This window comes from Lichenostomus cassidix, chromosome 22 (assembly GCF_008360975.1).
Source record: "Lichenostomus cassidix isolate B80296 chromosome 22, HeHo_3.0, whole genome shotgun sequence".
Taxonomy (NCBI): Eukaryota; Metazoa; Chordata; class Aves; order Passeriformes; family Meliphagidae; genus Lichenostomus; species Lichenostomus cassidix.
Genome location: NC_139502.1, coordinates 2184070 through 2211227, shown reverse-complemented (window position 1 = coordinate 2211227; position 27158 = coordinate 2184070). Strand labels below are relative to the sequence as shown.

Here is a 27158-nt window from a genome sequence, read left to right as displayed (position 1 = left end):
GTTATGCAAATAGAGAGGTTATCGCTCTCGCGATTGGCTGCCGCGCAGGTTTAGCCCCGCCTCCCCGCCGCGGCGCGCGGCGCTGATTGGCCGGCGGGCCTGCCCGTCAGCGCCCGCCCCTTCCGGGTGTCGGCGCGGCGGCGGGCGCAGCATGAGGCGGGTGACGCTGTTCGTCAACGGCAGCGCCCGCAACGGCAAGGTGAGGCCGCCCGGGGCTGCCGCTCGGCTCCCCGCGCTCCCCCGGCCCTCCCCGAGCCTCCCCGAGCCTGCCGAGCCTGCCGGGCCTGCGCCGCGCCCTGCCGGAGGGCAGCGGGGCGCGGGGTTCCCCCTCACCGCCTGTGGAGGGAATCGTGAGGGAGTCGTGAGGGAATCGCGAGGGAATCGTGAGGGAATAGTGAGGAGGGAGTTGTGAGGGAATCGCGAGGGAATCATGAGGGAATCGTGAGGGAATTGTGAGGAGGGAGTTGTGAGGGAATCGTGAGGGAATCGTGAGGGAATTGTGAGGGAATAGTGAGGAGGGAGTTGTGAGGGAATCGTGCGGGAATCGTGAGGGAATTGTGAGGGAATGGTGAGGAGGGAGTTGTGAGGGAATGGTGAGGGAATCGCGAGGGAATGGTGAGGGAATCGCGAGGGAATGGTGAGGGAATCGCGAGGGAATCGTGAGGGAATCTTGAGGGAGTCCTGCGGGAATGGTGAGGGAATCGCGACAGGCGGGGATCTGTCGCGCTGCTCGGTGGCTTTAGGGGTTTGGGTGCTGCTGAGGGCTGTGGGGTGACTGACCCTGGCGATAACCGCGTTTAATCGCTTCAAACCTCTCTAAAATCGCCTCAGGGCTGGAAATACAGTGTTTTTCAGGCCCCAGCGGTGCTTGGCCGGCAGAGGAAAAGGCCTTGGCAATCAGTTCCACACACACTCCTTGATTTTGGTGTTTCCATCCTCCTTCTGGGTGCAGAAATGGACGTGAATGTGCTTTAATAATGTGTAATTCTGTTAATTCCTGCCCGTTCATGTGATGGCATTTCAGCCTTGCACTTCTGCTGAATTGTCTCCGTGATGCTCATTTTCCTATCCTCAGCTGCAGCTCACACAGTTCAGCTGCCTGTCCTGGAATATTTGCTTTTACCAAGAGTTTTTGGGGTTTTTAGAAACAAAATTACCAAATTTTCCTTAGAAACACAATGACCAAAATGGAGCTGTTTAACACAGGGTGGGCAAAAGTTCAAAATTCTCAAAAAATTACCAAAATTACCAAAATGAAGCTTTTTAACACAGGGTGGGCAAAAGTTCAAAATTCTCAAAAATTTACCAAAATGAAACTTTTTAACACAGGGTGGGCAAAAAAAAAAAAACAAACCACCAAACCAAAAAAACCCCAAACAAACAAAAAAAACGTAAAAAAACCAAGAGGAAATTTTGCCCACCCTGTGTTAAACAGCTTCATTTTGGTAATTTTGTTTCTAAGGAAATTTGGTATTTTTTTTTAACTAGGTTTTACCTCTCCAAACTGCATTTGGAGAGTAACAATATTAACAGAGTTACATATTAGTAGAGCAACAACATTTAATAGAGTTACAGTTGGAGTAACAATATTCATTCCTTTAGAGAAATAAACCACTGTTTCATATTCTCACAGCACCAACTCTCACTGCTGTTGTGAATTTTGGGGATAGCTGTGCAAAAATCACCCTTTTTCTGTATTCCAGCACCACCAAAGTTGCTATTTTTCCTCATTTTTCCACCAAGATCCAAACAGATTTTCCTCCCCCTGACAGCCCTGAGAAGTCTGAAGAGGCAGAACTTTCTGAGGACAGTTTTGTGGGTTTGTTTTTATTCAGAATCTCCTCTCTCTCTCCGTGCCCAGGTGGTGGCAGTGTATGGGACTCTGTCAGATCTGCTCTCCGTGGCCAGCAACAAGCTTGGCATCAAAGCCACCAGTGTTTACAACGGCAAGGGAGGCCTCATTGATGACATTGCTTTGATTAGGTGAGGAGCAGCCAGGAAAAGGCAAATTAATAATGGGGATTGAGAGATGAACCTGTTCATCCTCCTGTGTCAATAACCAGTGCTTTCACTAAAAACAGATAGTAACATTTCCAGCCAGGATGCCCAAAGGTGCTTTCATGGGGCTTCAAAGCATGAATTTGGAGCTTCAAAGCATGAATTTGAAGCTTCAAATCGTGAATTTGGAGCTTCAAACTGTTAATTTGGAGCTACAAACTATGAATTTGGAGCTTCAAACCATGAAGTTGAAGCTTCAAACCGTGAATTTGGAGCTCCAAACTGTGAATTTTGAGCTTCAAACTATGACTTTTGAGCTTCAAACTATGACTTTTGAGCTTCAAACCAAGAATTTTGAGTTTCAAACTATGAATGTGGAGCTTCAAACCGTGAATTTGGAGCTTCAAGCCATGAATTTGGAGCTTCAGACCATGAATTTTGAGCTACAAACCATGAATTTGGAGCTTCAAATCGTGAAGTTGGAGCTACAAACCATGAATTTGGAGCTTCAAACCATGAATTTGGAGCTTCAAACCGTGAATTTGGAGCTTCAAACTGTGAATTTGGAGCTTCAAACTGTGAATTTGGAGCTTCAAACCGTGAATTTGGAGCTTCAAACCGTGAATTTGGAGCTTCAAACCGTGAATTTGGAGCTTCAAACCATGAATTTGGAGCTTCAAACTATGAATTTTGAACTTCAAACCATGAATTTGGAGCTTCAAACCATGAATTTGGAGCTTCAAACCGTGAATTTGGAGCTTCAAACCATGAAATTTGGAGCTTCAAACCGTGAATTTGGAGCTTCAAACCATGAAGTTGGAGCTTCAAACTGTAAATTGATTCAGAATTGAATACAGAATTTGCTACAAAGATGTGATTGAGGCCTGGATGTTTGTGCCAGGAAATCCCCAATATTCCAGTCAGCTTTGGGATGAGGATTTTCCATCAAGGAGACAAACCCTGTCATTGCTTTGATTTCACAGAATAATCCCAGACTGGGGAGAAAAGCAGCAATTTTGTCAGAATGGATTGAGATCACCAGTGGTTCCTCCCTGGTTGCTCCAGATCAAATCCCTGGTGAAGTCAATCCATCCCAATCCACTGAACCTGCAGAATACAAATCAAAATCACACTCAGCAGTTCCAGCTGGAAGTAAAAATGAGACATTCCAGTGTCAGTTGGATGAATAAATTACAATTTATCTTCTTTTTCTCTTCTTTCTGCCCCTTCCTGTCTCAGGGATGATGATGTTTTGTTTGTCTGTGAAGGGGAGCCTTTCATTGGTAAGTCTGTAAATCTTATATTTAACCTTTTATTTAACGCATAGTATATTTTAATATAAAGCTAAGATTTTATTTTGTGATGTTTTCAGAAGGGAATTCTTTCCCTAGGGAATTAACTAAAGAATATTCACCATTTTCCCAATAATTGCTGTGTTTTTTCCCTGCAGATCCTCAGACTGATAGCAGAGCTCAGGAGGAGCTGACAGGGTCCCACACAGACTGGCTGACTCTCAATGTGGGAGGAAGATATTTCACCACCACCCGGTAAAAATGGCCTTCAAAACCTCCAAAATCTTCATTTCAGCAAAGCAGAAACACTGTAAAAAATAACTTCCTGTGGAGTATTGACTTGTGCAGCTTTCCCTGTCTTTGCCAGCAGAGTTTTGCAAGAAATTAATTCTTAAACATTTCCGGATGAAGTGAAAATAAAATTGTTCTGCTCTTGGTTTTTCAGGAGCACTTTGGTTAACAAAGAACCTGACAGTATGTTGGCCCACATGTTCAAAGACAAAGGTGAGTATGTTGAGATCAACTTAATTATTTTAAAGTAATTAATTAGCAAAGTAGGCAAAAGGCTCTGTCAGGCTGAGACTCTTGTTCAGAAACTAAAATAAGCAAAGTATGTTAAAATACCAAAGCAGAACAGGAATTATTTTTTAATAACTGTTTATTTCTTCATGTTCACCACCTCATCACCTAATGCTGATCATCTCACAAACTGCAAATACAACTCCCATCCATTGTTAGTGTTTTGGGTCCTTTTTTTTGTTTGTTTCTTTATTTGATTTTAGGTTCTCATTGCTGCATCCTGCTCACTTTTGGCAGCAGAGCCAATGAGCAAAACTCTGCAGCCTTGGGGAGACAATCAGCCTAAAATCTTAGTGCTGCTTTTATCTAGCCATGATTGCTTTGTGTGTGATAATAAACTGAGTTATTCAGAGCAGCAATAAATTAATTTCAAGCTCATTTTTCCCCCCCACTCCTCTTCTCCTTCCTCCTCTCTCCAAACGACCCTTCCAAATGGCATATTTGCCATCCCAGTCCCCTTTTTAACAAAAACACCCTAAAAACTGAAACAAATACTCTTCTATCACTACAAAAAAAGTAATTCTATATATATATATGTTGTGGAAACAGATGCTTGGGGGAATAAGCAAGATCCTAGAGGAGCTTTCCTCATTGACCGCAGTCCCGAGTATTTTGAGCCCATTTTGAACTATTTACGTCACGGACAGCTCATTGTAAATGATGGCATTAATTTGCTAGGTAGGTACTACCTGTCTGACATTCCTCAATTCTTCCTCCTCACAATGAAAGCTTTGCCCTCAGGTAGGGCAAGAGGGAGCTTTGTGCTTCTCCTCGTGGTTGGGAGTTTTTCCTTTGGATTTGTTCATTTGGTGGATTTGTTCTCAGCGGTGCTGGCTTTAATGAGGATGGGCTGCTTGTTTCTCTTTAATTGTAATAATTTTTAATGCTCCACACTGGATTGATAATTGGAATTCTGGAGTTGATCTCTTTCACTCAGTGCTGCTGGTGGAAATGTCATGTCTGAGTTTTTTTTTTTCCCTTTTAGCCGCAAGCAAACCTTTCCTCTCTCCCCAGTTCCCTCCAGTTTAATGGGTGTGGTTGTTCTCCAGTTAGGGGAGAGAAGGGTGGGTTGGGAATTCCCTGGAATAACCAGCTCTGCTCTGCTTGTAGGGGTTTTGGAAGAAGCCAGGTTTTTTGGGATTGACTCCCTCATCGAACACCTGGAAATCGCTATCAAGGTACTTTGCTCTGTGACACCTTGCTCTCTGTAATCCTGCTTTTCTTCCTGAATTTTTTCCTGAATTTGGGATTTATTGCTCTCCCTGGCCAACCTCTCCCCCCAGAACTCCCAGCCAGCCGAGGATCACTCTCCCATCTCCCGCAAGGAGTTTGTGAGATTCCTGCTGGCAACACCCACCAAGTCTGAGCTGCGCTGCCAGGTGAGCAACTCACCCTTGTCTGTCCAAAAAACTCCAGGAATTCTTTCCTTTCATCCAGTTGTTTCCATTTTCATCCAGCTCTGCCCTCTGGGAGGTTCAAACCACAGCCTGCTGTAAGGGAAAATCCAAATCTTGAGGGCTTTGCATTGATGTTTCATGGGTGTTATAGAATAAATGTAATGTAATAGAATAAATAATGATAATAGAGGAAATAATCTGGGGGTTGGATGTTTGTAAAGAATCATGCAATGGTTGGAGTTGGAAGAGACCCTAAGGATCATTTAGATCAAATTTATTTTGGGCAACAACACCTTCCACCATCCCAGGGTGCTCCAGCCTGGCCTTGGACACTGCCAGGGATCCACAGCTTCTCTGGGAATTCCATCCCAACCCTTCCCACCCTCCCAGGGAGGAATTCCTTCCCAAAATCCCACCTAACCCTGATCTCTAAATCTCTTACCCCCTTTCCTGTCACTCTCTGTCCATATAAAAATTCTCCCATTTTTATCAGCCCTTCAAGGCACTACAATTTCAATCCATCTGCTTATCTGTATATTCTAACACACACAGCCACCTTTTCTTTGTGCCCAGACCTCCCCTTCCCTCCTGTAACCATTTTTTGGGGACATCCCTTGGCTTTTCCAGGGTCTGAATTTCAGTGGAGCCGACCTTTCCCGCCTGGATCTTCGCTACATCAACTTCAAGATGGCAAACCTGAGCCGCTGCAACCTGGCCCATGCCAACCTGTGCTGTGCCAACCTGGAGAGAGCTGACCTCTCTGGATCCGTGCTGGATGTAAGGCTGTAACCTCTGCAGCTGTGCCAAAAAACTGGGGTTGGAACAAAAAAAACAAATCACAATTTCCCGGTGTTTTCTGGGATTGTTCCATTTGCAGTGTTTTCTCACAATGATGGGGATTCACTTACAAAGCAGAATGGAAATCCACCTTCTGCTGGTTTGGGGTGTTTATCTTCTCCCCCTGGTGACTCACATCCTGTCTCTGCAGTGTGCAAACCTGCAGGGGGTGAAGATGTTGTGTTCCAACGCCGAGGGAGCATCCCTGAAAGGCTGCAACTTCGAAGATCCATCAGGCCTTAAAGCCAATCTGGAAGGTAAGGAAGTTTTGAGAATTTGGGAAATTTTTCTGTGGCAAAAATTCAGCTTTGCTCATCCAACCCATGGGGAAAAACCCACAACTCTGGGCTGATTCTGCCCCAAATCACCATCAAATTCCCAGTTCTGCCTCCACCTCTCCCAGTTTCCTCTGAGGAAGCCTCACCTGGAGCATCAGGGGCTGCTTTTCCCCCAAAATTGTGGGTGTTTTGCAGGTGCCAACCTGAAGGGGGTGGACATGGAGGGCAGTCAGATGACAGGGATCAACCTGCGGGTGGCAACGCTGAAAAACGCCAAATTGAAGAATTGCAACCTCAGAGGAGCCACTCTGGCAGGGACTGACCTGGAGGTGAGCTAGGGCTCATTTTGTACTCTAACAGAAATAAAATTTATGGGATTGCTGGCTTTGGGGTGGATGGAGTTGGATGGAGTTAAGGTAAATGGAGTTAAGGTTCTGAGTGAAGTTCTGGGTGCATTCAGTTAACATTTCTTTTCCTCTCCCCCTGCAGAATTGTGATCTGTCAGGCTGTGACCTCCAAGAAGCCAACCTGAGAGGCTCCAACGTGAAAGGAGCCATCTTTGAGGAGATGCTGACACCCCTGCACATGTCCCAGAGTGTCAGATAGAGGCCAAAACCCTCTGCAGAGGAAGGAATCCAAACATCCATCGTGACTTTCTTCACCTCCTCCCCTTCCTGAGTTCCACTCATGGTTTTTAGCCACCTTACATTTGCAGTAGTGCCTAGGTAAACTCTTTTTGGATCACTTTTGGGGAGGGAAATTGTTGTTTCAGAGGTGCCAACAGAGAGTTTGGCCCTCTGGGAGCAGAGTGAGGAAGTGTGGCTGCTTTGGGGTGGGGAGGATTCCACGGTTTAGCTCTTCAGCATTGCCTCACTTTGGAACGCATTTTAATTTATAAAGCACAATATATGCAATTCTATTTATGAAATCTGTAGCTGCAGGATGGATAGAAAAGGTTATTCCTGTACAGTAGCAACCAGGTTCAGGTTTACAGGTGAATTTCTGTGCTCGTGGCAGGGGTGCAAGCAACATCCCCAGCTCAGAAATTAAGATATCTTTAATTAATCCTCTCCAAACGAGTGTGGAGCTGCACTGTCAATCACAGCTGGGGAGAAAGAAAAAATCCTGGTTTTTTCCACCTTTTGTGGGGAATTGAGTGCAGAGAGGAAAAGTCCAGAGCTGCCACCAAAGCAGAGAGAAGCAGAGAGACCCAAACTCCAGCCTCCCCTCGTGGCCTCAGCAGGTGAATCAATCACTCCCTGCTTCCCCTCCTTGTTCTATGCAAATCCTCCCTGAAACCATCATCCTTTTCCCCTGCTGGATCTCCAGGGGGCTGGGGAAGCTCTCCCTGCCTCCCTCACCTGTGCAGAGAGCTGGTTTTGGGGTGAGCAGAGAGCTCTCAGCACCCCTGGCTGTGGGGAAGGAGCTGCTTTTCCCTGCAGGATCCGTGGAGTTGTCAGCTCACCTTTAGTTCACACACAATCAAAAAAGCACAGCGAGAAACGATACCAAAAAACACAAAAAAAAAAAAGAAAAAAACAGGGAAAAAAGGTGCAGCAAGAACTTACCTCAGATGCTTAAACCACCCCAAAGTTTCCAACTCACCTTGAATCTAGGGAAATCAAGCTGTTACTGTAGAAAATCAGCAGGAGGAACGAGAGCCAGTGGATCCCAGCTGGGATTGCAGAGGAATCCACAGTTCTCTGGGGGTTGATTCTCCCTCGCAGTGCAATTTCCTGTCCTCCAGTCTCCTCGTCTCAAGTCGTTGTTACAAAAAATGCTGCTTTGCCACCAGCCTGGGAGGATCTGAGCTGCTTTGGGATCAGGGAATGATGTTTTTTTTTGGGGGGGAATTGCAGATTCTCCCTCCTTTCCAAGTCGGTTTGACTCAGGAGTGTGAGGTGAACTTGCAGGGCTCGGAATCCCAGAGCCAAAATTGGGATTATTTCCCTCAGATCCCTCTGGGACAGCACTAAATCCTTGGAAAAACGGCCTGGAGATTCCAGGGAAATATTCCAGTGTGATTTCAGAGTCCTCACAGCTTTCAGTGGGAATTGTCTGTTGCAGTAGAAGATTCCTAGGGCTAGAGAAACAAATGAATTATTTTTCTTTATCGTATTTTGTAGCCGGCAGAAGTAAAACTATTGTATGGAGCAAAAAAAAAAAAAAAAAAAAGAAATATATCTATATATATCTATATATATCTATATATCTATTTTCATAATCACTGTGTATAAAACCTCTTGGAACTTTCACTGAAGCACTATGGAATAATCACAGCATGTGGCACCATCCCTCACAGCTGGATTTTCGGTACCTCTTTTGCCAGGACAGAGCTTTTGCAAGAGCCCCGTGCAGAATTTGCAGGGCTCAGCTTAATTTAAGTTGCATTAATAAAAAAAAGTGTGGAAGAGAAAAGCGGCTTGGTTGTCTTCATTTGAGTTGAAATCCCAAATCTTAACCTGGATTGTGTGGGAAGAGCAAGGTTTTGTTTGGTTTTAAGCATTAAAAAAAAGCAGATTTACCTGGGGGGTTCCTGCAGTGGTTCTGATCTGTTAATTGGGAGAATTGGCATGGAATTTTTTGGATTTGGATCTCCAAAACTTCTCAGTTTTGTTGGCCCCACCCTTCAGGTTTGCTTAATAAAATACTATATATTCATTAATAAAATACAATTAATATTTGCTTAATAAAATATTCTGGAGGCAGAATAATCAGAATATCCTGAGCTGGAAGGAACTCAAGGACAATAAAAACCCAATTCCTGTGGGAGAATTTTCTCCAGAAAAAAATGGAGAAAAAGTTGTTTAAAGCTGCTCAGGACAGACTCATCAAACCCACCTAAAACTGCTTAACGAGCTGCAATTATTGGGCAAAACCCTCTTTATAAACATCCAACCCAAATCTCCTTTCACCTTTAAATAACCCTAATTTTTCATCAGGGAAGGCAGGGAAATCCCTGTGCCCACGCCTGAGGAACAGGAACATTTCTCCCCCTGATCCCAACTATTTTCACAGCTGGAGCAGTGAGTGGGAGGAGCATTTGGGGCAGGAAGAATGACTCTGCTAAGAGCCACTCAACCCTGGAATTATTTCCTTATTAAATTAACTTTGAATCCTTTAAAGCTCTGAGAGGTCATGGGAGATGCAGCAGAGGATGTTTGGAGAACAGGAAATATGAGATACTCAGGTGGCAGAAGGCAGAGGAGCTACCAGGGGGGTAAAAAAACTCCAAAAAATATCATTTCTGCAGTGAAAATCACCAAATCATATTTATTTAGGGGAATTTCTGCGTGAAAATCCAGTGGAATTGCACTGTGCAGTTGTCTGAGCACCAAAGGGTTGTTCCCTTCATGAAATAAATCAAGGATTGCCTGGATTGTGGATTCTCCATCCCTGGAAGTGCTGGATGGAGCTTGGAGCACCCTGGGATGGTGCAAAGTGGAAATAAATGAATTTAAAGTCCTTTCCAACCCAAACCATCCCAGGATTTTTCAAGCCTGAGCTCCTTTCCTCACCCATTTCATGCCCCAAACAAATTCCAACTCCCCCACCACCTTTCCCTGCAGAAACCAGACAAACTCCTGGATTTCCCAGCAGGATCAGCTTCACCCCAGCGTGGGATTTACAACCTCTTAAAAGCCAGCCTGCGACTTTTATGGCTCTTAGAGCAAAAGAGCTGAATTTAATTGCTTCTCTGGGGTGTTCCAATTATGGGCTTTGCTTGTGCTGCACAGGAGCACCAAACCTGCAGCCTGGGGGTGGAATTGGAGAAAATCTCCAGCTGGGAAGGGGTGGCTCTGGGGTATAAAAGTGAGGGGAGAGCAGTTTTCAGGAGATTTTCCGGAGGAGAAGAGCTGGAGTTACCCCAAACTCTCCCAGGCTGCAGGTAGGGTGCTGGAATGACATCCCACATTCCCTTTTTTACTCTCCTGGTGGGAAAAAACTTGGATCAGGAGAGGCTGGGAAGGGGAGATTTGAAAATCAGAGCAGGAAAAGCAGTTTAGACATCTGCCCAGCACCACCAGGGAGGGCAGCCTTTGAGGGCCAGACGTGCCTGGAACTCAGAAATCCTAATTTAGATCTTTCCCCAAATTTCTCAGGTATCCACTATTTATCTGGTGAGCTAATCCTCATTTGGAGAGGCTGCAAAACCCAGGCTGGAGGTGCAGAGCAGAGCTGGAACAGCTTCAGGCTGGCATTTTTGGGATGTGTCTGTGCAGAGCTGCAATTCCATCATTGTGGTTCTTTCCAGCTCAGGACATCCCACGATTCTGTGATCCAAAAATGCTGCATTTCCTTCATTCTCCAAAGCCTTTTTGACTAGAAATGTGCTTTTTTTCTCTCTCTCTCTCTCTCCAGGATGGAGAAGTCTTTATGACCAGAAATATGCTTTTTTTTTTCTCTCCCCAGGATGGAGAAGTCTTTATGACCAGAAATGTGATTTTTTTCTCTCTCTCTCTCCAGGATGGAGAAGCCTTTATGACCAGAAATGTGATTTTTTTCTCTCTCTCTCTCCAGGATGGAGAAGTCTTTATGACCAGAAATGTGCTTTTCTCTCTCTCTCTGCAGGATGGAGAAGTCTTTATGACCAGAAATGTGATTTTTTTTTCTCTCTCTCTCTCTTTCCAGGATGGAGAAGCCTTTATGACCAGAAATGTGCTTTTTTCCCTCTCTCTCTCCAGGATGGAGAAGTCTTTATGACCAGAAATGTGCTTTTTTCTCTCTCTGCAGGATGGAGAAGCCTTTTTGACCAGAAATGTGCTTTTTTCTCTCTCTCTGCAGGATGGAGAAGTCCAGGAGGCTCCTGGCCACTGTCCTGCTGGCTGTGCTGGCCGTGGGGATGTCCCTGGGCCAGCACTGGTCCTTTGGCCTCCAGCCAGGGGGGAAGAGGAGCCCCCAGGAGCTGCTGGGACCATTCCAGGAGGTGAGGCTGGGCTGGGAAACACCTCTGGATGGGAAAAATGCAGCCAAAAAGGGGATGGAGCTTCCCTCCAGAGCTGTCTGTGTCCCTCAAACACGCCCAGAGCTGGGGAGAAACATCAAAAAGGTGGTGCAGGAGTCACTTTGGGTGGAAAAATCCCATTTCCTGGAGGTTTTCTCACTTCCTTGTGCCATTTTTCCAACCCAGATTGCAAACGAAATGGAGAAATTAGGGGAGGTGGAGCAGAGGGAGTGCCCAGGCTGGGAGCAGAACTCCAGGATCAGGGAGCTGAAGGAAGCCATGGTGAGTAACGTGGGTTTGCTGTCATCACTGATAAATTGAAATAAAATACACCGAGGGAGGGGAAAAAGGTGGGGGAGGAAGAGGGATTGAAGTTTAATTCACTTGAGAAAGTCCTATGGAAAAATTTAAATAAAATACAAGAGGGGAGGGGAAAAAAGGTGGAGAAGGAAGAGACAATTAAAGTTTAATTCATGTGAGGAAATATTATGGGAAAATGTAAAGGAAATGAATAAGGGGAGGGGAAAAGGTGGAGAAGGAGGAGGAGGGATCAAAGTTTAGTTCACCTGAGGAAATCCTATGGGAAAATTGAAATAAAATACACCAGGGGAGGGAAGAAAGGTGGAGGAGGAAGAAGAATTAAAGTTTAATTCACTTGAGAAAGTCCTATGGAAAAATTTAAAGAAAATACACGAGGGGAGGGGAAAAGGTGGAGAAGGAAGAGGGATTGAAGTTTAGTTCATGTGAGGAAATATTATGGGAAAATGTAAAGGAAATACATAAGGGGAGGGGAAAAGGTGGAGAAGGAGGAGGAGGGAATTAAAGTTTAGTTCACCTGAGGAAATAATACAGGAAAATTTAAACAAAATGCACGAGGGGAAGGGAAAAAGGTGGAGGAGGAGGAGAAGGGGTTGAAGTTTAGGTCACTTGAGGAAATTCTGGCTCTGCCCTCATCATGGGATTTTAGGATGGTTTGGGTTGGAAGGGAAATAAAACCCACCTCATCCCCAGGGCAGGGACATCTCAAGGTCATTGTCACCTGCACTGCTCCCTCCCTGTCCCCTCCAGCATTCCCAAACCCTCTCTGGGCCACTCCAGGATCAATCATTCCCAAATAATCATCTGGGCCACTCCAAGATATATCATTCCCAAATAATTCTCTGGGCTATTATAGGACAGGGATCCATCATTCCCAAATCCTATGAGCAACTCCAGGATCCATCATTCCCAAATCCCTTTCTAGGCCACTCCAGGACAAGGATCCAGCATTCCCAAAACTTCCCTGAGCCACTCCAGGATCCATCATTCCCAAAACTTCCCTGAGCCACTCCAGGATCCATCATTCCCAAATCCTCTTTGGGTCACTCCAGGATCCATCATTCCCAAATCCCTTTCTAGGCCACTCCAGAACAAAGATCCATCATTCCCAAATCCTCTGGGTCACTCCAGGATCCATCATTCTCAAATCCCTTTCTAGGCCACTCCAGAATCCATCATTCCCAAACCTTCCCTGGGTCACTCCAGGATCCATCATTCCCAAATAATCCTCTGGGTCACTCCAAGATCCATCATTCCCAAATAATTCTCTGAGCCACTCCAGGATCCATCATTCCCAAATAATCCTCTGGGCTATTACAGGACAGGGATCCATCATTCCCAAATCCCACTCCAGGATCCATCATTCCCAAACCTTCCCTGGGTCACTCCAGGATCCATCATTCCCAAATAATTCATTCCCAAATCCTCTTTGGGTCACTCCAGAATCCATCGTTCCCAAATCCCTTTCTAGGCCACTCCAGGATCCATCATTCCCAAATAATTCTCTGGGCCACTCCAGGACAAGGATCCATCATTCCCAAACCCTCTCTGAGCCACTCCAGGATCCATCAATCCCAAACCTTTTGGGTCACTCCAGGATCCATCATTTCCAAATAATCCTCTGAGCCACTCCAGGATCCATCATTCCCAAATAATTTTCTCAGCCACTCCAGGATCCATCATTCCCAAACCTTCCCTGGGCCACTCCAGAATCCATCATTCCCAAATCCCACTCCAGGATCCATCATTCCCAAATCCCACTCCAGAATCCATCATTCCCAAATCCCACTCCAGAATCCACCATTCCCAAACCTTCCCTGGGTCACTCCAGGACAAGGATCCACCATTCCCTGGCTCCCCTTGGAACCATCATTCCCTTTTCCTCCCCAAATTCACCCCAAACCCATCCCTGCCCTCCCTCAGCTCCCCAAAACCCCAAACCCCAAACCCCAAACCCCCAGCTGCAGCCAGATGGGATGTGCTGCTCCACCTCCCCGGGCTGGCAATCCCATTTTCCATCAGATGTTCCTGAGCAGTGACAACACAACTGCCACCCCGCCAGCTCCCTCAGGAAAAAATGTGCTTTTCCATCAAGGCAGGCTGGAAAAGCCACCAGGTGACAGGGACAGATGGTCACCACTCCCCAGGAATGTCCCTGGGATGTCCCTGAGCTCCAACTCTCCATCCCTGCTGCAGGTTTGAAGGCAAATCCCAAAGCTCGGAGTGCTTAAAGCTTCTCCAGCCTCTCGCTGAGGAGCTCAGGAAATCAGAAATTCAGCCATGCAGAGCCTGAATTCTGCTGGAATTTCAGTTTTTATTATACCTGAATAAATGGGATTTTGGCTTGTCTTCAATCCAGGGCTGGGGAAAATCAGAAAACCAGGAATAGCCATGCAGAGCCTGAATTCCAGTGGATTGTCAGGCAGAAATTACCTGAATAAATGGGATTTTAGCTTGTCTTCAATCCAGGGCTGGGAAAAGCTAATTAAATCAGGAATAGCCATGCAGAGCCTGAATTCTGCTGGAATTTCATGCAGAAATTACCTGAATAAATAGGATTTTAGCTTCTCTTTAATCCAAGGATGGGAAAAGCTCAGAAAATCAGGAATAGCCTGAATTCTGCTGGATTTTCATGCAGGAATTACCTAAATAAATGGGATTTTAGCTTGCCTTTAATCCAGGGCTAGGAAAAGCTCAGAAAATCAGGAATAGCCATGCAGAGCCTGAATTCTGCTGGATTGTCATGCAGGAATTACCTGAATAAATGGGATTTTAGCTTGTCTTCAGAGCTAGAAAAAGCTCAGAAAAGCAGGAATAGCCATGCAGAGCCTGAATTCTGCTGGATTTTCATGCAGGAATTCCCTGAATAAATGGGATTTTAGCTTGTCTTCAATCCAGGAAATCAGGAATAGCCATGCAGAGCCTGAATTCCAATGGATTGTCAGGCAGGAATTACCTAAATAAATGGGATTTTAGCTTCTCTTTAATCCAGGGCTGGGAGAAGGTCAGAAAAGCAGGAATAGCCATGTAGAGCCTGAATTCAAATTAATTGTCATGCAGGAATTACCTAAATAAATGGGATTTTAGCTTGTCTTTAATGCAGGGCTGGGGAAAACTCAGAAAACCAGGAATAGCCTGAATTCTGCTGGATTTTAATGCAGGAATTTCCTGAATAAATGGGATTTTAGCTTGTCTTCAATCCAGGGCTGGGGAAAGCTCATTAAATCAGGAATAGCCTGAATTCCAGTGGATTGTCATGCAGGAATTACCTGAATAAATGGGATTTTAGCTTGTCTTTGATGCAGGGCTGGGAAAAGTTAATTAAATCAGGAATAGCCATGCAGAGCCTGAATTCTGCTGGATTTTCATGCAGAAATTACCTAAATAAATAGGATTTTAGCTTGTCTTTAATCCAGGGCTGGGAGAAGCTCAGAAAATCAGGAATAGCCTGAATTCTGCTGGATTTTCATGCAGGAATTACCTAAAGAAATTGGATTTTAGCTTCTCTTTAATCCAGGGCTGGGAAAAGCTAATTAAATCAGGAATAGCCTGAATTCTGCTGGATTTCCATGCAGGAATTACCTGAATAAATGGGATTTTAGCTTGTCTTTAATCCAGGGCTGGGAAAAATCAGGAAATCAGGAATAGCCATGCAGAGCCTGAATTACAAAGGATTGTCATGCAGAAATTACCTGAATAAATGGGATTTTAGCTTGTCTTTAATCCAGGGCTGGGAAAAGCTAATTAAATCAGGAATAGCCATGCAGAGCCTGAATTCTGCTGGATTTCCATGCAGGATTTACCTGAATAAATGGGATTTTAGCTTCTCTTTAATGCTATTTGTACTGAACATGGATTGGAATTGTGGTTTGGGATTTCCAACAGTTCTCCCTGCACAGGGAAGAGCCAGCAGCAGTAACTTACTGGTTTTTTATTATTAAAATAATACAATAATAATTAAAATATTTTTAATAATATATTACAATTATTAATTTTTTTTTTTAACTCCAAGAGGTGATGTTAGGCAGGAAAACACACACAGAATAACGACCAGAATATTTGAAATATCCTGGGAATAAATATCATTTGAAATATATTTGAAATAAATATATTTGAAATGAATATATTTGAAATAAATATATTTGAGATGAATATATTTGAAATAAATATATTTGAAATGAATCCTTTCTGGCTGAAGGGAACTTGCAGAGCTGAACCAACCAAACCCCAGCAGCTCCTCATTTCCTCAGAAATTTCCCATTTTCTTGCTGCTTAACAATTAAACCCTTTCAATGGTTTGAACCATTAAACCCTTTTAATAAAAAATTCACCATTAGTAAAAAATTTACCATTGATAAACCATTTCAATAAAAAATTTACCATTAAAAAACCATTTCAATAAAAAAATTACCATTAATAAACCATTTCAATAAAAAAATTACCATTAATAAACCATTTCAATAAAAATTTACCATTAATAAAAAATTTACCATTATTAAACCATTTCAATAAAAAAATTACCATTAATAAACCATTTCAATAAAAAATTTACCATTAATAAACCATTTCAATAAAAATTTACCATTAATAAACCATTTTAATTCTAATAAACCATTAATAAACCATTTTTATTCTACTAAACCATTAATAAACCATTTTAATTCTACTAAACCATTAATAAACCATTTTAATTCTAATAAACCATTAATAAACCATTTTAATTTTAATACCAGCTCCTCATTTCCTCAGAAACTTCCCATTTTCTTGCTGCTTAACAATGAAACCCTTTTAATGGTTTGAACCATTAAACCCTTTTAATAAAAAATTCACCATTAATAAAAAATTTACCATTAATAAACCATTTCAATAAAAAATTTACCATTATAAACCATTTCAATAAAAAAATTTACCATTAATAAACCATTTTAATTCTAATAAACCATTAATAAACCATTTTAATTTTAATACCAGCTCCTCATTTCCTCAGAAACTTCCCATTTTCTTGCTGCTTAACAATTAAACCCTTTTAATGGTTTGAACCATTAAACCATTTCAATAAAAAAAATTACTATTAATAAAAAATTTACCATTAATAAACCATTTTTATTCTACTAAACCATTAATAAACCATTTTAATTCTAATAAACCATTAATAAACCATTTTAATTTTAATACCAGCTCCTCATTTCCTCAGAAATTTCCCATTTTCTTGCTGCTTAACAATTAAACCCTTTCAATGGTTTGAACCATGAAACCATTTAAATAAAAAATTTACCATTAATAAAAAATTTACCATTAATAAACCATTTCAATAAAAAATTTACCATTAATAAACCATTAATAAAAAAATTACCATTAATAAACCATTTCAATAAAAAATTACCATTAATAAACCATTTCAATAAAAAATTTACCATTAATAAACCATTTCAATAAAAAATTCACCATTAATAAAAAATTTACCATTAATAAACCATTTCAATAAAAAAATTACCATTAATAAAAAATTTACCATTAATAAAAAATTTACCATTAAAAAACCATTTCAATAAAAAATTTTACCATTAATAAACCATTTCAATAAAAAAATTACCATCAATAAACCATTTTTATTCTACTAAACCATTAATAAACCATTTTAATTTTAATAAACCATTTTAATTTTAATAAACCATTTTAATTTTTAACATTCAAACCCACTCAGGTTTTTTTCCACCCCCAGTTTTCTCACCAAACCACATTTTTATTTTTTTTATTTTTATATTAAACAGAACAGAGAAATAAGAGTGGCTGGAAATCTCCACCTTATGGAAAAAAATCTGAATTTTCCTCCTCCTTTCCTGGGCAAGTTGGAGCACAAAATTCAGATTTTCCCTCCATGCAGAGCACCTCAGGGTTCAGCCCTGGGGGATTTCAGACAATTCAGAACACAGAAAATTCCATCCTTAAAGCGATTTCTGCTCCTAAAAATGCAATTTTGCTTGCAGGAGAGGCTGGTGGAGGGAGAAGGAAGAAGAAAGAAGGTTTGAGCTCAAAGCCAAATGGGGCAGAGGTTCAAAATTCAAATAAATTCACTTTTTGTCGAAATAAATTCACTTTCTGTTAAAATAAATTCACTTTCTGCTGAAATAAATTCACTTGTTGTCGAAATAAATTCACTTGTTGTTCAAATAAATTCATTTTCTGTCGAAATAAATTCACTTTCTGCTGAAATAAATTCATTTTCTGCTGAAATGAATTCATTTTCTGTCGAAATAAATTCACTTTCTGCTGAAATAAATTCACTCTTTGTCGAAATAAATTCACTTTTTGTCGAAATAAATTCATTTTCTGCTGAAATAAATTCACTTTTTGCTGAAATAAATTCACTTGTTGTCAAAATAAATTCACTTTCTGTCGAAAAAAATTCATTTTCTGTCGAAATAAATTCACTTTCTGCTGAAAATAAAGTCACTTTCTGTCGAAATAAATTCACTTTCTGTTAAAATAAATTCACTTGTTGAAATAAATTCACTTTCTGTCGAAATAAATTCACTTTCTGCTGAAATAAATTCAATTTCTGTTGAAATAAATTCACTTTTTGTTGAAATAAATTCACTTGTTGTTGAAATAAATTCATTTTCTGCTGAAATAAATTCACTTTCTGTCGAAATAAATTCACTTTCTGTTGAAATAAATTCACTTTCTGTCGAAATAAATTCACTTTCTGTCGAAATAAATTCACTTTCTGTTGAAATAAATTCACTTTCTGTCGAAATAAATTCACTTTCTGTTGAAATAAATTCACTTTCTGTCGAAATAAATTCACTTTCTGTTGAAATAAATTCACTTGTGGTTGAAATAAATTCACTTTCTGCTGAAATAAATTCACTTTCTGTTGAAATAAATTCATTTGTTGTTGAAATAAATTCACTTTCTGTTGAAATAAATTCACTTTCTGCTGAAATTAATTCACTTTCTGTTAAAATAAATTCATTTTCTGTCGAAATAAATTCATTTTCTGTTAAAATAAATTCACTTGTCGAAATAAATTCACTTTCTGTTGAAATAAATTCATTTTCTGTGTAAATAAATTCACTTTCTGCTGAAATAAATTCACTTGTTGTCAAAATAAATTCACTTTCTGTCGAAATAAATTCACTTTCTGTTGAAATAAATTCATTTTCTGTTGAAATAAATTCACTTTCTGTTGAAATAAATTCACTTTCTGTCGAAATAAATTCACTTTCTGTCGAAATAAATTCACTTTTTGTTGAAATAAATTCACTTTTTGTCAAAATAAATTCACTTTCTGTCGAAATAAATTCACTTTTTGTCGAAATAAATTCACTTTCTGGTAAAATAAATTCACTTTCTGTCGAAATAAATTCATTTGTTGTCGAAATAAATTCATTTTCTGTTGAAATAAATTCACTTTCTGTTGAAATAAATTCATTTTCTGTCAAAATAAATTCACTTTCTGTCAAAATAAATTCACTTTCTGCTGAAATAAATTCATTTTCTGTCGAAATAAATTCACTTTCTGTTGAAATAAATTCACTTGTTGAAATATTGTTGAAAATTTTGATAAAATTTTTTAAATAATTTAAAAATTTTGATAAATTTTTTTTAATAATTTGAAATTTTGATAAAAATTTTAATCAAAAAATAAACTCACTTTTGGGAATGAACTCCTCCCCATCCCTCAGTAGTCAAGAGAAGAAGAAAACAGCAAGAAAACTTTGATAAAAATCATTTTAAATTTCGATAATTTTTAAAAAATAATTTTAAAATGTTGATAAAATTTATTTAAAATAATTTTAAAATGTTGATAAAATTTTTAAAATAATCTAAAAATTTTGATAAAATTTTTTAATAATTTAAAAATTTTGATAATTTTTAAAATAATTTAAAAATTTTGATAAATTTTTTAAATAATTTAAAAATTTTGATAAAATTTTTTAATAATTTAAAATTTTGATAAACATATTTATCAAAAACTAAAACTCACTTTTGAATGAACTTCTCCCCATCCCTCAGCAGTCAAGAAAGAGAAGAAGAAAACAGCAAGAGAACTTTGATAAAAATCATTTTAAACTTCGATAATTTTTAAAAAAAATAATTTAAAAATGTTGATAAATTTTTTAAAAATAATTTTAAAATTTTGATAAAATTTTTTAAAAAATAATTTAAAATGTTGATAAAATTTTTAAATCATTTTAAAATGTTGATAAAATTTTAAAATAATTTAAAAATTTTAATAATTTTTTAAAATTTTTGATAATTTTTTTAATAATTTGAAATTTTGATAAAAATTTTTATCAAAAAATAAACTCCCTTTGGGAATGAACTCCTCCCATCCCTCAGCAGTCAAGAGGAGAAGAAAACAGCAAGAAAACTTTGATAAAAATCATTTTAAATTTCGATAATTTTTTAAAAAATAATTTCAAAATGTTGGTAAAATTTTTAAAAATAATTTAAAAATTTTGATAAAATTTTTTAAAAAATAATTTTAAATGTTGATAAAATTTTTTAAATCATTTTAAAATGTTGATAAAATTTTTAAAATAATTTAAAAATTTTAATAATTTTTTTAAATTTTTGATAATTTTTTTTAATAATTTGAAATTTTGATAAAAATTTTAATCAAAAAATAAAACTCAATTTTGGAATGAACTTCTCCCCATCCCTCAGCAGGAAAGAAAGAAGAAAACAGCAAGAGAACTTTGATAAAAATCATTTTAAACTTCGATAATTTTTTAAAAAATAATTTTAAAATGTTGATAAAATTTTAAAATAATCTAAAAATTTTGATAATTTTTTAATAATTTGAAATTTTGATAAAAACTTTTATCAAAAAATAAAACTCACTTTTGGAATGAACTTCTCCCCATCCCTCAGCAGTCAAAAGAAGAAGAAAACAGCAAGAAAACTTTGATAAAAATCATTTTAAATTTCGATAATTTTTTTTAAAAAATAATTTTAAAATGATAAAATTTTAAAATAATTTAAAAATTTTGATAAAATTTTTAGAAATAATTTAAAAATGTTGATAAAATTTTTTAATCATTTTAAAATGATAAAATTTTAAAATAATTTAAAAATTTTGATAATTTTTTTTTAAATTTTTGATAATTTTTTTAATAATTTGAAATTTTGATAAAATTTTTATCAAAAAATAAACTCCCTTTGGGAATGAACTCCTCCCCATCCCTCAGCAGTCAGTGGAAGAAAAACTTTCAATCCTCTTTTATTTTTTCAGTCATAAAAATTCCATTTATTTGACAAATGTATTTACAAACTTGACAGAGGTCAGTGGGCTTTAGGAAACCTGTTGGATTTTATACAATTTGCTTTCCAGAATTAATAAATCATTTTATAATGTGGGATTTCCCCAGGGAGATGCAGAATTCCTTCCCCAGAGCTTTAAATGGAAAGTGGATTTTTTACTGATTCAGTTGCAGAGGAGTGGAAAAAAGAGGGGAAAATGGAATAAAATAGAAGAAAATAGAATAAAATAAAATAAAACAAAATAAAAATTAAAACAAAATAAAATTAAAATAAAATTAAAATAAAATAAAAATAAAATAAAATAAAATAAAATAAACCAAAATAAAATAAAATCAAACCAAAATAAAATAAAATAAAAAAAATAAAAATAAAACAAAAAAATAAAAAATTAAAACAAAATAAAATAAAAATAAACCAAAATAAAAATAATTAAACCAAAATAAAAGAAAATAAAAATTAAACCAAAATAAAATTAAACCAAAATAAAATAAAATAAAAATTAAAATAAAATAAAATAAAATAAAAATAAACCAAAATAAAATAAAATAAAACCAAAATAAAATAAAAATAAACCAAAATAAAATAAAAATAAAACAAAATAAAATAAAATTAAACCAAAATAAAATAAAAATAAACCAAAATAAAATAAAATTAAACCAAAATAAAATAAAATAAAAAAATAAACAAAAAATAAAACAAAATACAATAAAAGATGGATTTGCAGCCTGCAAAAGCTTGGCAATGAAAGCACCAATCCAGCATCCCAAAACACCCCAAAATTGGTGCCACAAAACCCAAATCCTCCTGAATTCACACCAAACACATCCCAGGCTTTATGATGATCAAACCTTTACAACACCACAGTGAGGAAAAAATAAATATAATTCATCTGGAGCTGCTGAGGCATTTCCACCTCTGCCTAAAACCACAAACCAGCACCAAAAAATACAATTTTTTTGAATTTTGAAAAAAAATTTAATCTCCTTTAAGTACCCCAAAAGGTGCTTTAATTCATATTCAGAGAGAGCAGAATCAGCCCTAAAAATCACATTTTTTGTCTGTTTTTCCCTCCCCTGTTGCACTCCTTGGAAAAGCTAACTCTGATCCAGAGCTTTTTTCTCTGGGTTTGGGGAGAAATCCAAATTTCTCACCAGAGAATTTGGACTTTAGCAGTAAAAATTAGCTAAAATTCGTCATTAAAATAAAAATAATTAAAATAAGAGTAGCAGAAATGAGTCAGGAATGTTTTCACTCTATATATATATATATATTTAAAGCACTCCTTGGAAAAGCTAACTCTGATCCAGAGCTTTTTTCTCTGGGTTTGGGGAGAAATCCAAATTTCTCACCAGAGAATTCGGTCTGTAAATCTTTTAGCAGTAAAAATCAGCTCAAAATTCGTCATTAAAAATAAAAATAATCGAAAGAAGAAGTAGCAGAAATGAGTCAGGAATGTTTTCACTCTCTATATATATATATATATATATAAAGCACTCCTTGGAAAATCTCACCCTGATCCAGAGCTTTTCTCTGGGTTTGGGGAGAAATCCAAATTTCTCACCAGAGAATTTGGTCTGCAAATCTTTTAGCAATAAAAATCAGCTCAAAATTCGTCATTAAAAATAAAAATAATCGAAAGAAGAGTAGCAGAAATGAGTCAGGAATGTTTTCACTCTCTATATATATATATAAAATCAGTTAAATTACAGTTTTTAAAGTTATTATTTCCATTTACAACGCTAAACAATAAATAAGGAGAGGAAAAATCTGCGGCTTTGTCGCTGCAAATCTAACTTTTTTTTGGGGAATTTCTGGGATGTAGATTTCCCAAAAAATCCCCTCTGAACATCCATCCTGGAGTTCCCTCCCTGGAATTTCTGTCTTTTCCTAACCCAAAAATCCACTGAGGTGGATTAGAGTTTGAAAGGAATTTATCACAGCAGGACAAATTTTAATTAAAAGCTTCAGGAAAAAATAAAAATAAAAAATCAAGTGTTGAGAACATTTCTGTGAAGGAGAAAAAATGAAAGAGATGAAATTTCACAGTAGCTTTGAGCAGCTTGGCTTGGAGATGGGAGTGGGTAGTTTAATTTTATTTTAATAGTGATTTTAATTTTAATTTGATGCAAAAATTTTATTTTAATAGTAATTTTAATTTTGATTTGATTCGAAATTGAGTGTTTGATCAGTTTGTTTGGAGGTTTATTCAAGATGAATTGGGTAGGAATTCAGAATGGGTATTTTAATTTTCAGATTTGATTCAAAACTGAGTGTTTGTTCAGTTTGTGATCAGTCTATTTTGAGATTTATTCAAAATTAATTGGGTAAAATTGGTTTGATTCAGAGTGGGTATTTTAATTTTGAGATTTGATTCAAAACTGAGTGTTTGTTCAGTTTGTTTGGAGATTTATTCAAAAGGAATTGGGTAGGAATTCAGAGTGGGTATTTTAATTTTAATTTTATTTAAAACCGAGTGTTTGATCAGTTTGTTTTGAGATTTATTCCAAAGGAATTGGGTAGGAATTGGTTTGATTCAGAGTGAGTATTTTAATTTTGAGATTTGATTCCAAACTGAGTGTTTATTCAGTTTGTTTGGAGATTTATTCAAAATTAATTGGGTAAAATTGGTTTGGTTCAGAGTGGGTATTTTAATTTTGAGATTTGATTCAAAACTGAGTGTTTGATCAGTTTGAGATTTATTCAAAATTAATTGGATAGGAATTGGAATTGTGCTGTGCAGAGATCATCACTCTGGCCTGTCCCACTCCCAATTTTGAGCCTTTCAGTTAAAAACACATCAGAGACATTTCCAAAAACACCTAACGAGCCTGAAAAGAATATTCTGGCTTAAAAAAACAAATAGAAACACCTTAAATTGGCTCTGAAAATTAAATCTCACAACCTGAACCAGGCAGAAAACAGAGAAAACCCTTAAAAAAAATCAGTGTTCTGTGGGATTTCCACTAAGATTGGGAATTAATTCCACTTAATTAAAACCAGCCAAACGCCCTGTTCTTCCTCAAACACTTCAATGCCCAATTGCCTCGAAAAATCTGACATTTGGATGATTTTTTTTTCCCCTAAAATTGGCCCAAAGCCCTGAATCACTCAGGCACAGAACAGAAATTCCCATTTTGCACCTCTGAGCCAACCATGCCAAATCTGATCAGCCAAAACCCTCAGGTAAGAGGAGCTACACACCCATTTGGGGACAGTTTGCCAAAAAAAGGAGAAGTGGGATAAATTTACAGATTCTAGAACAAATTAATGCTGAGAGGGGAAAAAAATGGAACCAAATTTAGAGCTTTTTCTGGCCAATTTGCCAATGAAAATGCCCAAAATACCTTGGGAAGGGAAATCTGCAATTCCTCTGCTCCCAGTTTGGAGGATTTCCATCCCAGAATCCAACTGGAAAATTCAGGAAAAACCTGAATTTGTGAGCAGCAAACCCAGGGGAGGTTGGAGGAACCTGCCCAGGTGAGAGGAGAAGTTTCAAGGCAGAAAAAAAAGCTGCAAATTCCAATTATTCTCCCCCCTGGCAGCTGCACCATCCAAGAAAGGAGAGGAAGGAATAATTAACCTTAAATGCCAAGGATTTTGGTCAAAAACTTGGCAAAAAATGCAGCCAGAGCCAAATCTCCACGAGTTAAAGAGCAAAAAGGTCATTAAAGAGAGAAAAGGTCATTAAAGATTGGCTGAAAAATTCTTCCCAAGAAGAATTCCAACCTCCTCCTGTGAGATTTTTTTGCAGGTTTCCCTTCTCCAGGGAAAAACCTGGATGCACCAGGTCCATCCAATGCGTTAAGGTTGTTAAAGGAGAACAAAAAGGTTGGAAAAAAGGACTCCAAAGTCACTTAGGACTGGAAAAAAGGACTCCAAAGTCAGTTAGGACTGGAAAAAAAGGACTCCAAAGTCACTCAGGACTGGAAAAAAGGACTCCAAAGTCACTTAGGACTGGAAAAAAGGACTCCAAAGCCACTTAGGACTGGAAAAAAGGACTCCAAAGTCACTTAGGACTGGAAAAAAGGACTCCAAAGTCACTTAGGACTGGAAAAAAGGACTCCAAAGTCACTTAGAACCAAAACCCCAAACCTGCCAGGGCAAAGCATTCCCTGATTTCCCTGAGGAGTGAAATCCAAGCTGCTCAGAGCATCACCCAGGATTGGGATTAGGGATTGGGAAAGGCACAGAATGAACCATGGGATGAACCTCAGACCTCATCCTGCAGCCAAATTCACACCCCAGATGGAAAGTTTTGTCAAGGAGAAGTTTTGGAGAGCTGAGAGCAGAAAATTGCCTGAGCAGCAGCAACACCAGCAGGAGGGAGAGAGGACAGGAAATGGAGAGACAAGAAAACCCTGAGGTTTTCCAGTCAAGCAGTGTCTGTGTGCAAAAACACAGCGAGGAGCTGACACATCCCCCTGAGCCCCAGAGAGGGGAAAAAGCTGGCCAGGAAAATTCCCAAGATTTCCCTGGAGGAGGAGACAGCTGGAAGTGTGTGCAGCACTCAGGGTTTGGGATGGATGGGATGTGACTGCAGTGTCACCTCCAAACCCGAGCTGATGGCAATCTGGGGGGACTCTGGGAGGAGGAAAATCTGTCTGCAGCTCCTGGAGTCACGCTGGTGTCAAAAAAATTGGGAAGAGCAGAGGGAAAGGACAGCTTCAGTCTGAACAGAACTCCCCCTGGGGTGGATTTGATGGGTTGGGGTTGGGTTGGGTTTGGGTTTCCCTGAAAAAGCTTTTGTTGAGGAAAGTTTGAATTAGGTTTAAGGAGATTTGGTTTTTCAGTCAGGAGCACAGGAATGGCTCACAAACCCCCAGCCCAACAAGGACTGGATTTCTTGCCCTGAGCAACACCCTCAGCAGGGTTTGAGTGGCTTTTCCCGACTTTGACAAGAGAATCAGGAGCAAAATGACAGAATTTACACACAAAATTAGTGCCTGGAAGGGAAAGCAAAATCTCCATCGATATGGATGATAAATAAACAGGCCACAGGCTGCACCACAACTGGGACCAGTGAAATCCTGGGATCAGGGAACTGGGACCAGTAAAATCCTGGGATCAGTGAAATCCTGGGATCAGGGAACTGGGACCAGTGAAATCCTGGGATCAGGGAACTGGGACCAGTAAAATCCTGGGATCAGTGAAATCCTGGGATCAGGGAACTGGGACCAGTGAAATCCTGGGATCAGGGAACTGGGACCAGTAAAATCCTGGGATCAGGGAACTGGGACCAGTAAAATCCTGGAACCAGTGAACTGGGACCAGTAAAATCCAGGGATCAGGGAACTGGGACCAGTCCAGCCCTGGCCAAAGCGCAGCTCCTGCTCCTCTCCCACATTCCCAGGAGAGACTTTTCCCACCCCATTAAAAGCCCAAAATGAAATCCTGCACCGAAGCAAACCCTGAGCTGAGCAGAGAAACCCCACAGCCCTGCGGGGTGAAACCAGTGAGATCTCCCTGGGATTCCCAGTTCCACTGGGATGGAGCTGCTAGGATTGCAGCTGGGAAAAAACTCGGGGCAGAGAAGAATTCCAGCAGGGAAATGCCTGGATCAGAATTCCAGGGGAGTGATGTCCAGGGGGGAGATGTCTGGATCAGAATTCCAGAAGGGAAATGTCTAGGTCAGAATTCCAGTGGGAGATTCCTGGATCAGAATTCCAGCGGGAGATTCCTGGATCAGAATTCCAGCGGGAAATGTCTGTATCAGAATTCCAGAGGGAGATTTCTGTATCAGAATTTCAGCAGGGAGATGCCTGGATCAGAATTCCAAGGGGAAATGTCTGGATCAGAATTCCAGCAGGGAAATGTCTGGATCAGAATTCCAGCAGGGAAATATCTGTGTCAGAATTTCAGCAGGGAGATTCCTGAATCAGAATTCCAGCAGGGAGATGGCTGGGTCAGAATTTCAGCAGGGAGATTCCTGGATCAGAATTCCAGCAGGGAGATTCCTGAATCAGAATTTCAGCAGGGAGATTCCTGGATCAGAATTCCAGTGGGAAATGCCTGGATCAGAATTTCAGCAGGGAGATTCCTGGATCAGAATTCCAGAGGGAGATTCCTGGATCACAATTCCAGCAGGGAATTATCTGGATTAGTGCATCAGCACCGCACAGGCAAACAGAGGAGAGGCAATCCAATCCCAACCGCAGCTCCTTCGTGGAATTTCCCAAAAATCCTCCATGGCAGTGGTGGAATGGCAGAGAAGGTCACCAAGGTGGGACACTCAGCCACTCCACTG

At 39.1% G+C, this 27158-nt stretch overlaps 2 protein-coding genes across 4 annotated transcripts; both read left to right on the top strand.

Moving 5' to 3' along the window:
- Positions 1 to 78: 78 nt before the first annotated feature.
- On the top strand, positions 79 to 8799 carry KCTD9 (potassium channel tetramerization domain containing 9). Of its 2 annotated transcripts, XM_085080805.1 has the most exons (12): positions 80 to 199; positions 1862 to 1983; positions 3238 to 3281; positions 3449 to 3545; positions 3736 to 3794; positions 4419 to 4547; positions 4980 to 5047; positions 5153 to 5248; positions 5894 to 6043; positions 6255 to 6360; positions 6577 to 6710; positions 6871 to 8799. In XM_085080805.1, the coding sequence occupies exons 1-12, from the start codon at positions 152 to 154 to the stop codon at positions 6985 to 6987; spliced, it is 1170 nt and encodes a 389-aa protein (XP_084936931.1). In that variant the 5' UTR covers positions 80 to 151; the 3' UTR covers positions 6988 to 8799. The 2 variants fall into 2 exon arrangements, with proteins under 2 accessions (XP_084936933.1, XP_084936931.1); XM_085080807.1 differs by lacking the exon at positions 4419 to 4547 and having other exon boundaries at positions 79 to 199.
- A 1405-nt stretch (positions 8800 to 10204) lies between these two features.
- On the top strand, positions 10205 to 17815 carry GNRH1 (gonadotropin releasing hormone 1). Of its 2 annotated transcripts, XM_085080809.1 has the most exons (4): positions 10205 to 10270; positions 11167 to 11308; positions 11513 to 11608; positions 17632 to 17815. In XM_085080809.1, exons 2-4 carry the CDS (start codon positions 11168 to 11170, stop codon positions 17671 to 17673), a joined length of 279 nt encoding a protein of 92 aa, XP_084936935.1. In that variant the 5' UTR covers positions 10205 to 10270; position 11167; the 3' UTR covers positions 17674 to 17815. The 2 variants fall into 2 exon arrangements, with proteins under 2 accessions (XP_084936935.1, XP_084936934.1); XM_085080808.1 differs by lacking the exon at positions 10205 to 10270 and having other exon boundaries at positions 11000 to 11308.
- The last annotated feature ends 9343 nt before the right edge of the window (positions 17816 to 27158 follow it).

Bases quoted from the DNA above. Each gene is read 5' to 3' on its own strand.
- KCTD9 (XM_085080805.1), top strand. From the start codon at position 152: ATGAGGCGGGTGACGCTGTTCGTCAACGGCAGCGCCCGCAACGGCAAG. The intron at 200-1,861 runs GTGAGGCCGCCC...CTCCGTGCCCAG, and splicing joins GCAGCGCCCGCAACGGCAAG to GTGGTGGCAGTGTATGGGAC. The intron at 6,711-6,870 runs GTGAGCTAGGGC...CTCCCCCTGCAG, and splicing joins TGGCAGGGACTGACCTGGAG to AATTGTGATCTGTCAGGCTG.
- GNRH1 (XM_085080808.1), top strand. From the start codon at position 11,141: ATGTGCTTTTTTCTCTCTCTCTGCAGGATGGAGAAGTCCAGGAGGCTC. The intron at 11,309-11,512 runs GTGAGGCTGGGC...TTTCCAACCCAG, and splicing joins TGCTGGGACCATTCCAGGAG to ATTGCAAACGAAATGGAGAA. The intron at 11,609-17,631 runs GTGAGTAACGTG...TTTTGCTTGCAG, and splicing joins GGGAGCTGAAGGAAGCCATG to GAGAGGCTGGTGGAGGGAGA.